Consider the following 10,935-nt stretch of genomic DNA (forward strand, 5'->3'; position numbering starts at 1 on the left):
GCTCTCCATCCTTAGAATCGGAATCAGAGAGAAAATCCCCGGAATCATTCTCAAAAGCATCCACCTCCATCATGGGATCCTCCTCTGACACCCCTAGCAACTTATCCCTCCAGAAGGGGCCTCCCAAATCCACGGAAACTCCCGCTTGAGCGGCTTGCGCAGTCTGTGCGGCTTGCGCGGCTTGCGCGGCCAACGAAAGTCGCACGGCATGCTCATCCTGCTGGGGAGAGACGGCCGGTACTCCCTGTGGCCCAAGCACCGGAAGCGGCCCTCTAACTCCGGAATCATGCGCGCGTCCCTCCGCGAAAAACGAGTCCAGGGCCGCGGCCGCGGCACCAACACCTTCCAGCCCCCGATCGGCCGCCGCATCCCTAGAAGCCCCCAACGGCACCGACGCACCCCTAGCACCCCCGTCGAAATATGTCATTAATTTTATATCTCAATTCATAAATTCTAAATCCTAGAAAATATATTCTAGACTCTTAATTTATAAATTCTAATTCTTAAAATATATTTAAAAATACTGATTTTACTAGTTTGATATAATTCATAATTATTATTTGACATAATTATAGACAAGTTTTTAAAAGTGAATTTATATGTAAATTTCCCAGCATTAAGAGGATACAAATATGGGCTTGCCTAGCCCGAAACCGGACTCGGCCCACAAATTGACGCTTTTACAGCAGGTTGGCGCTAATTGCCACGTCAATGTCATAAAATGGAAAACTAATAATCATAAGTCACCTTCGTCCCCTAACGGCTAGTTTCAAGTGACCGTTTCAGCACCCGTTATTCAAATTCCTCAACTCAAAAACCCCAATTCCGAAAGCTAAAAGAGAAAAACAAATCCTCAAATTTTTTCAACTCATAGCTCTGGCAACGCACAAAAATTACAATCAATCTAGGTTAAATTCATTCTTCTCTGGTTCAGTACAAGAAGCCAAGAGATCAAAAATGGTGTACACTTACACTCCGACTTACTACTCCAGTCTCCATGATTCGATCACCTCTCTTTGCAAGAACATTCTTCCTTTTTCCTTTAAGAAAAGGAAATTCCTAGCGGCGGAGAACAAGCTGTCGAAGCTTCAATCTGATAACTTGAAATGGCAGCAGGATTCTTATCACCAGATCTTAAATTTGATAGGTCTCCACAAAGAAGGAATCTTAGCTGAGTCTGAGGTTTCAGCTTTCCGAACTCATTTGCTTGATACTCTTATTGCTTCTCCGCCTGAACATGAACAGCCTGTCATTTTGAGAGATAAATTGCTCTTTTTGCAGGTAAATTAATTTCTGCTTTCGCTGATCATATTCTATCTGGAAAACCATAGATGTGCTAGGTCTTTTCCTGTTCTTGTTTATCTGATTGAACCTAATTGGGCTTTAAGAGATAAGAGCCAATTTTGTCGCAAGTAATCTGAGAAAGATTAATTTTACTCTGATCCAATGTTGTTTCCATGCTTGAAATCGTAGCAAAGTTCCTGTATTTGCTTGGAAAATGATAAAATTTAGGGGTAAAATTCCAATTTAGATATATGATTATTAGGGAGTATCTGATTTAGGATAAAATTCCAATTTAGGAATAAATTAATTTCTGCTTTTGTTGATCATTTCAAACTGATTTAGATCTAATAATCTAGGGAATAACTGATTTAAGAATGGTTAGAACTAATGTTTCCTAGATGAAACAATTTCAAACTCTATTAACTTCGGATCCAACAAAAGTCAATTTTCCGTTAATTTGATTACATGTTTTTATGAGACACAAATTTAGCCAAATAGGAATATGCTATTGGAGCTTAGGTGGTGCAGACATAAGATGTTAGATCTGTCACTGCTACTAATGGAGTCTGCAATTGACTTTTTTTTATTCCTGCCGTGATAATCATTTCTAAGAAATGTTGTTCTTTTTTTCTTCTTCTTGGTTTAGGAATTGTTGTATGCAAAATGTATATCAGAAGATGAATATCATTCCTCAAAAAGACCATTGCTACAAAGACTAGCAGTTCAAGGTGCTGAAATTGAAACAAGAAATGTCATAATTTCTGGCCAAAAGAGTCTAAAAGAGAATCCAGAAGATGAGTGGTCAGTTATTGACTTAAAAGATCATGAGAAGAAAGAAAATACACCCACCAAAAACAGATTAAAGCCTACTTCAGCAATCAAGCAAATCAAAGGAGCAGCTTCAGCTTTTGGGTTTGGATCATCTAAGCACAAAGATGATAGAAGTATATTTGAAATTGAAGCAAAATTCTCCTCTCAGATCGCTGTTAATAATGAGACTGAAACTAAATCAATTCTGATGCAAGAAAGCCTGGCAAACGAATCTAGAAAGGAAACAACTACAGGAAGCACTGAAAAGGCAAAAAGGAAACCTTTCAAGACTCTATTCCAAAAGGATCACAATGATTGTGCTGTGAATGATAATAATGGTGAAGAGAGAGTATCAAAATCAGCTAAAAAGCAATGGGGCTTTGATGGATTTAAGAAATGGAAGAAAAGTGATTCAGAAGATGAGACTGCTCCTCTGCCACTCAATACTGAAAGATCAGATAGCCCAGTTTCTTGCAATCTTGTTAATAGCCCAATTGGAGAAGGACCAGACATTAAACTGATTAAGAAGAAGCTTCATTCTGATGGATCTGCTTCTGATTTTTTCATTGATAAGGTTTGCTACTTTATTGACATTCTTTTATCTTTTCAAGCCACTACATCACTTGAGACTTTTAACTTTGCTCATTTTGTATGTTTATGTTTGTGCAGGTTTTAGGGGATAAAATAAAGAAGGAACTATCAAGAATTCAAACTGAATTATGCACCACAAACCCCAATCTCAAATTCTCGTAAGCATTTTATTATATCTTGTGATTTTTGAATCTTCATTGAGAAGAGAACTTTGCAAATGCTTCTGTGGTTGTAACAGGGATGACCAAATGGATGCAATATCTACTAAACTTCCAGTTGACAAGGCTGATCTCAAACAGTTCTTTCCCAAGTGAGACAGCTTCTTTTCCCTTGTTATATATGGATTTTGTGAGAATAGCAGTTCATTGGATTGGTAATGTTTGAATTGGTCAGGTCATGGTGCGAGCGATATGGGGATGTGGTATTGGATGTGGTGAAGAAAGAGTTCAAGGAGCATGTTGGAGAAATGGAGAACATGAAAAATGCTGCTAGAGAAAAACACATCAACAACTCTAAGAGATGGACAACATTTGAAGATGATGATGATGTTGATGAAAACTGTCATCCAAATCTCTTCTCTCATCATGATTACAGTGAAAGTAATGGAAATAAACAGAAAGAGGCACCTGAATACCAAAATCCTTTTTGGTCCCCAAGGCATGCAGTCTAGTATCTATAACCTTTGATGTACTATTAATGCATCAATCTATATCTATATGCTTGTAGAAGGCAGCTTATCTTCTTTGTTGTATTAAAATCAGTCATGTATGAAAAATGAAAGAAGAATAACATTGTTCTTCCGCAACTTCAATGTAGATCTTTCGAAGTCATGAGCCAAGTCCAAAAATGTTACATCTTTGACCATTAATAGGTTTCATCATAGGAATCAAAATCGAGAACTTAAGGTAAGTTGAACTAATGCTGGAATGAAAGTTTGACAAGGTTTATTAAAGGGAGGGGATGTTATTTAGTTAACCTCCAAATCTCGCCAATTTGGTGAGACTGAAATTGGGATTTCTAAACCTTCATTTAACCCTCACCTCCATTTAAACTCATTTCCAAGTAAGGTTAGCTAAATAACCACCCATTAATTAACCTCCTCTAACCCCAAAACAAACAGACCTTAAAACTCAGTTAGCTGCCTTGTGAAGTAAACAACTCTTTCCAGAAATGGTCAAGGAAAAGGATTCTGAAGAAACACTCAGCCAAGGGCCAGGCTGTTCAAGGGTCTATCATGGGAGAGTAGCCAAACTAGAAAAGGAGATAGCTGTTGGAAAAACAATTTCTAACTTCTCAAGGAATGGCCACTATCCCATTAATTTTCCATGGCGATTTATATCATCTTAACTATTAAATAAACATTGCATTATTTTGCTACTCAAAGGACTGCCAGTCAACATCAGCAGATGAAGCCAATAAATCCTCCCTTTAATAATTGCCTTTTATAGAGAATATAACGCCACAAGTCGGCTACTACAAATTGAGAGCAAATCTAAGGAAGAAAAAAAGGTAACAAGATAAAGGTTTGATATTTACATTATCCAGGTACAATCACATCAAAGAGAAGCAATTTCTGAATTAGTTGCTACAGTAGACTCATTGGCTCCATGACGAACATCTCCTCTACAGAGTGGGCATACCCTGTAAAAACGCGAGAAATCAACCAACCACACAAAAAGGAAATTATGAATAGCTGTCAATAAGGAAATCATAGAAATGAATCCAAGAGCAGTATTCACATTACCCATGTATCTCTTTAAGCCATTTATCCACACAGGACATATGATACTCATGCTTACATGGAAGAACTCTTATTTCGTCACCTTCCTCGTACTCAGCCAGACAAATGTAACACCTGTTTCATTAGGTTGTCTTATGTAATGCATTGGGAAGAGAAAAAGATAAACAACTTCGCATCCTCAGTCTAATAGAATTAAAAAAAGTTCATTTGGTACTTCAACTTGATTCGTAGTTTTTTCAATACGTTAAGAACAATGAAGGCATGCACACATACAGAGTTGCAAAGTTTGCATCTTAAGTTATATCATACTTCTATACAGAACCAAGTTTATTTAAGTAGGCACTTACTGTTCGATATCATCGTTGCCCTCAACTTTGTTCACCTTTATGTGATTCTTAAGTGGGAAAGAGTCGACGACAGATTCCGGTGCTGGAAGGGACATCATAGATAGGGAAAGTGACACAGGCTGGCGGTGAATTTCATCCAAAACCTGCATCGCACAAAAGAACTTTATAACAATAGGCGAAGTATATAGCTTGATGGGAAAGTGAAACTTCGCCCACTGTATATATAGCTAGATAGGAAAGTGAAACTCAATCATGGAAGATCCATAAAGCACATATCCAATGGTTAGAAACTCAGAACGAACAGAATATTAACCATAGATAGCATAAAGCTGTATCCATTGGATGTAATAATCAAATCTCGTGATTAAGGAACGGATTTGTTGGCCCCACCCTTGCAGCCGACACATAGAGACAAATTGTCTCGAGACCAAGCCCATCAACCATGGCCCAGACAGAAGTTCAATTGTTTAGGAAAGAATATAAATAATTGTTTATGAAAGCATGACTCCTATTTGAATTAGGATTTCTAAGTAGTTAGTTTCAATAAAAAGAATTCTATGTGGATAGGATTTTCTTTAGTTGTTTAAGTTTCCTTTTCTGCCTTTTAAGCTTATAGTTATAAATAGGAGATATAATATCAATAAAAATCATCAATCATCAAGTTAAAACCCCAGACACTGTGATACAATGTGAAGACTCTCTCTAACGAGTTCTAAATATGAAGTGAGGACACTGTCTCACGAGTTCTAAATATTTTTCATAGAAAATTAGCAAAGACAAAAATATTTCTACGAAACAAGAAGCAAGGGATTTTAGGGTACAAAGACACATGACACAACCGCAATCATATTGATAACAGAATTCCACGAAAAAGGCATTCACTAGCATTTCAATCCTAACCACAACTTATGTATAGCTCCATCACAGTGCCCAATAGCACAATCCACAATAGAAAGCGTAAAACTACTTATGCTTACACTAGTCGACTGTTTGCCCACAACCATCATCATGTATATTCTATGCATTATCTATGAAATATATACCCCCAATAATATGTCAAGTAACTAGCCTGTTACTAGCAAAAAAAATTGTATACTGACATGAATCAATTGATCAAGGAAATCTACCTCAAATAGAGCTTCAGCAAGCATCACAATTCGTGATATACTTTCACGGGTGCTGGGCTCTTGAGTCGATGAGAATGGTTCACATGAGCATGTACCATCAGGATGGAGACCAGATGGACAATATGAAGTTCTCCTACCATGGTCATCAAGGCCATCACGAAGTCTTTCCCAGAACTACACAATCCAAAAGAATACAGGACAACAAAATGTCACAACAAAGACAAACACTATTCCAGAAAGCTTTTATGAGGTAAATATCAAATGTATATTCATAATTGCTAAAGGGTGCCATTGATTTAAGGCTTTCAACCAAAAGGTTGTAATTTTGCAGTCTATGAAAATATTTAAACAAAAATCTAAAGCATTGCACTAAAAAAATAAATAGTCTGCCTAAAACACTAAAAAAATCACCTCGGATCTTGACTGCCTTCTTCGTCCTCTACTACCTAGCAATCCAGAATCACTGCCTATCCCATCATCAAAAATATCACCACTAAAATCAAGTAGCCATCTATCATGAGATAGGAGTTCATCAGTATTATCCGTTGAGAAAACAATGGTTGGAGAATCAAAATGCCTCCTTGAGCTGCGTCTTGAAAATGCATCCCAAAATAGTCTTCTACTGTTTCTTCTGCCCGCACGACCACTTGTATCAGCAAAGCTACCAGACAAAATGCTAGAAGAGATGCTCACAACATCTACTTGAAGTAAACCTCCATCTCCCTGACGTTGTTCCCTATCGGCAACAAGAATTCCTAACCCTGAAGGAATTGCTTCTTGCAAGGCCTCATCTCCTAGAGAGTGAACATTTACTGGAACATCTGATCTATGTAGAACAGAATCAGAAGTAAAGACATCTGTAGCTTCATCCACATGAGTCTCAATCGGCATCCCATCGGCATGAGAGTCGCCAAGCCATTCGGGAGATGAACTACTCGGATGTATGATTTCTGGACAGATGTGAGAAACACCCTTGTTCTCTGAATTGTCAATGTCATCGACTACATCCTTGTTAGCCGAAAGAATTACAGAGACAGGATCTGAAGATTCTTGTTCTTTAAACGAAGTACTAGCTTCAGCACTACTTCTATTCCTACAGTATTCAGTGTGACAATAGTTATCACATACCTGATCCGGAGTAAATAGCTCCTCCCTACTTTCGGATAAGAATTTTCTTTGATCAGTTGTCTCAATATTTCTGGAACCATCTTCAGCAGGACTTCCCTCACTGGCTGTAGTACTGTGTCCACGTGACGCTCCAGATACAGTAACAGAACTGGTAGAACCTGTTCCTGTACCAGAAACAAAAGAATAATCGCTTGCAGGATTCGAGGTCTCACTGGCAATCAGGTCATGACGCTTTGCAGAATTCACCAGTATTTCTTCTGCATAATTTTCCATCTGTTGCAAAAGTACAATGAATGCTAGGATTTTCAACACATAAAAATAGTACATTCAAAAGTCTTAGAAAAAATATCTCTACAATGCTCAAGACAGGCACAAGAGCCAATAAAGTGACGGGCGGATACTGTAACACCATTTAATAATTAGAGAGACAATCTTGTTTATGATTTATGAACTAGGGGTGTCAAAATGCATTATCTTGCCATAATCGTGTTGTATGTCTCTATATATTCCACGTGATTATATATGATATAAATGATACAAAAATGACAATCGTGTCAAGCCTGATGATGTGTCAAGCAGGCTATCTCTGTAAACCGTGTTCTCGTGTCAGAAATTGACAGCCCTATTATGAACCAGGATACAGCCTGTATCACACATTTACACATTCACAAAATTCTCCATAACAAGCTTCTCTAAAAGTTTACCAATCAATCAAGGTGAAAAATGTAACTGAAGGTCACTTGAACACCGAAAGTGTGAAATTTCCAATTTCAGTAGAAGTATTCAGTGATAGAACATAAAGACGTAACACAAGGTATCATCCCCATATAATAGCAACAAATAAAAGAAAAAATCAGAGCAAGAGTAGTAAAGTTTCCCATGCTGAAAGTCAAATTCAACGAAATGTTTTGGAACATTACTTGGAAGCAGGTCGAATCACAACAAAGAGTAGTAGTACTAGTTCGGTACAACGAGATATCAAATGAAATGAAGAATCAGCTATACTGCTGCTCAACTAAATGAAGCAATAATTTATTTCAGGCCATTGCAATCATCAATTGTTCAATCTTTCATCCTTTCATATCTGATAATTTAAGACTACTTCCTAATTATGATTGAAATCCATTTAAAATAAGAAACAACGCATAATTAGTAGTGAAGGACATCATTAATTTAGTTCTCTATCCCCAAACTTCATAGACTTAGAGTTAGCTAAAACATCAAATATATAAAAACGGACATTTTGATTTCAATTTCTTGAACTGTAATCAAGGTAAAAGGTTCATAAGGAATATCTCAAGATTGTGGCAATAAGCCACATTGAACAGTACAGTTAAAAACCCAATGTCATAAAACGAACACAGCACGAACCCCAAGAAAATGGGAAGTCAAATGCTTCAAAATAAATATGCAGCTTCAACAAACCTAGAATTATCCAGACCTTCCGCATCAGATTATCATTCGCCAACAACCCAACAGTGAAAAATCTTTTAAGAAAAGCTTCAAAATTGGAGAAAACACAAATTGGGCCTTCTTCCTATCTTAGTCTTGTTCTGTTATCTTTATGTTTTTGAATAAGATATACAGTCCAAGAAGGTAGGAATGGGACAGATCATTGAACACGAATGATCAATCCCAGAAAAGATAATCAAAGCTGATTGAAGATATTTGAAAAGGGGGGAAAGTAATATCAAATATCAAACAGAAGAAAGAAGTGGAATAAAGATATTCTTGATTAGAGTTAACCTGAAGAGTAGCGCGAGAAGAGGAGCCACCACAGATGAGAGAAGAGAAGAAGCTGGAGCTGGAGCGGCTGCTGCGATTAAGTCGGGGCCGAGATGGGCGGCGCCCCAGACGGCTACTGCCCGTACCCATATTTAGATAGAAAGATGAAATCTTTTTTAGTTAGGATGAGAAGAAAGGCTGAGAAATTGACGGTGATAATGGAGGAATGTAGAGAGAGAGAGAAAGAGAGGTGTGTTTTAATGGTGGGTTTGAAATTGAATTATTTGAGGCGAAGAAAGAAAGAAAGAACTACAAAGTTCGGATTTTAATTTCTTAGAAAATAATTAAAGAAGACCCATATTCGGTGCCACATGCCTCCACAAGTTATTTGACACACCACCTTTTTTCAAATTTAATATACACACTCTACTGTACCACCTATCATCACTAAGCTTTTCAAACAAACATACATTTTCTACCTATTTTTCATTTCCAATAAATCAACTCTTAGTTCCGAAATGATTCGAATCGGCTAACATAAACCGTCATACGAAATTGTAAAATCAAATTAATAAAATAATTAAAATTAAGTTAATAATCATGTTATAAAATAAGGGTATAGCTATTTGCCGTCCCTATTTTCATACTTACCGCCTCTTTTTTCCAAATTTGCCCTCACTCCTTTTTTTTAACTATTTTTGTCTTGGCGGGCCGAAAGGCCCGGCCCTATTCTTGGGATGGCGGGTGCCTCACCCGCCCGTCCCTATGTAATGGCCCGCCTTTGCTCTTGTGCGGACGGGTTTTAGACCCATCCGCACACTTGGGATGGCGGGTCCGTCACCCGCCCGTCCCTATGTAATGACCCGCCTTTGCTCTTGTGCGGACGGGTTTTAGACCCATCCGCACACTTGGGATAGCGGGTCCAAGACCCGCCATTACATAGGGACTGGCGGGTGACAGACCCGCCATCAACAAAAAAAATTAAAAAAAAAGGTGGGGGTAAATGTGGAAAAATATGGGCGGTAAGTAGGAAAATGGGGACGGTAAGTAGCAACTCACAGGATTAAGTTAATAATTATTTAATGAATGCACACCGCATTAAATGAATATCTATCAAATTAAATGGATATCCATCAATAACTAAACATGTATTAATTATACACATGTGATGGTTAAAGATACGTGTAGTTAGAATCATTCATTTTGTAAATCTACTACTATAAATTAGTTTATTTTCCCATTTGTAATACACATCAATTTTAAGACTTTTATGTACTAATTATTTTCTTTTAATCTAAGTTCTTCATTATAATATATTAAGGCAAAAAGCATCATTAGGCCCCTGACCTTTTATTTTTTGGTTTATTAAGCCCTTGATCTTTTATTTGGATACATTAAGCCCCTGATCATTTATTTTTAGTCTCATTAAACCCTTTACAACCAAATTAGTAAGTTATGGACATTTAATTCTGTTAAAAATACGTTATTAACTTCATCTGTATTTGAAATTATTAAAAAACATATTTTTTACAGTTTGAATTAAGGTTTTTATAGTTTTTCTACCGCCACATTACACATCTAAAACTGCATTCAACCAGTGAAAAAATATAAATTTCGAATGCAGGTACAATAAATAACAGTCTGTTAACCGAATTTTATGTTCAAAATTACTTTTTTTTTTGTCATAAAGGGCTTAATGAGACAAAAATAAATGATCAGTGGCTTAATGTATCAAAATAAAAGATCAATGGCTTAATGAACTAAAAAATGCAAGATCAGGGGCCTAATGATGTTTTTTGCCATATATTAATTCTCATATATATATAAGTGTGATTATAATCACAATATAATTGGATAATTTTATAACGCGTTATCAGCACGAGTTTGCTCGATGGATTAATTTCAACATAAATTGTTCTTCCAATTAATCTCAAGTAAGTTCTAAATTAGTTTTACTTGTTATATATTATAATTTTGTTTCTAATACACTTTTTTATATTATATTATCCATATATCTTCGTATACATATGTCGTATACATACGTCATTTACATATTCTTTAGACATATCAAATACGTCATTATAATGTTAGTAAATCGTCATCATTCTGCCATAATGTGTACGTAACATATCAAATACGTCGTCGTATGGCAATCATCAAATGACCCCATATTCAACCCTAA

At 36.7% G+C, this 10,935-nt stretch overlaps 2 protein-coding genes across 2 annotated transcripts; one reads left to right on the forward strand and one right to left on the reverse strand.

Annotated features, from left to right (window-relative positions):
• The first annotated feature begins 776 nt into the window (after positions 1-776).
• LOC136202208 (uncharacterized) lies at positions 777-3,515 on the forward strand. The gene is made up of 5 exons (XM_065992707.1): positions 777-1,281; positions 1,931-2,668; positions 2,764-2,843; positions 2,924-2,995; positions 3,079-3,515. The coding sequence occupies exons 1-5, from the start codon at positions 958-960 to the stop codon at positions 3,353-3,355; spliced, it is 1,491 nt and encodes a 496-aa protein (XP_065848779.1). The 5' UTR covers positions 777-957; the 3' UTR covers positions 3,356-3,515.
• A 577-nt stretch (positions 3,516-4,092) lies between these two features.
• Positions 4,093-9,103, reverse strand: LOC136202783 (uncharacterized). Its single transcript, XM_065993654.1, has 6 exons — positions 8,775-9,103; positions 6,312-7,301; positions 5,901-6,074; positions 4,774-4,916; positions 4,430-4,540; positions 4,093-4,326 (listed from the first exon to the last, which is right to left on the reverse strand). Exons 1-6 carry the CDS (start codon positions 8,901-8,903, stop codon positions 4,242-4,244), a joined length of 1,632 nt encoding a protein of 543 aa, XP_065849726.1. The 5' UTR covers positions 8,904-9,103; the 3' UTR covers positions 4,093-4,241.
• Positions 9,104-10,935: the final 1,832 nt, after the last annotated feature.

This window comes from Euphorbia lathyris, chromosome 8, assembly GCF_963576675.1.
Source record: "Euphorbia lathyris chromosome 8, ddEupLath1.1, whole genome shotgun sequence".
Lineage (NCBI taxonomy): Eukaryota > Viridiplantae > Streptophyta > Magnoliopsida > Malpighiales > Euphorbiaceae > Euphorbia > Euphorbia lathyris.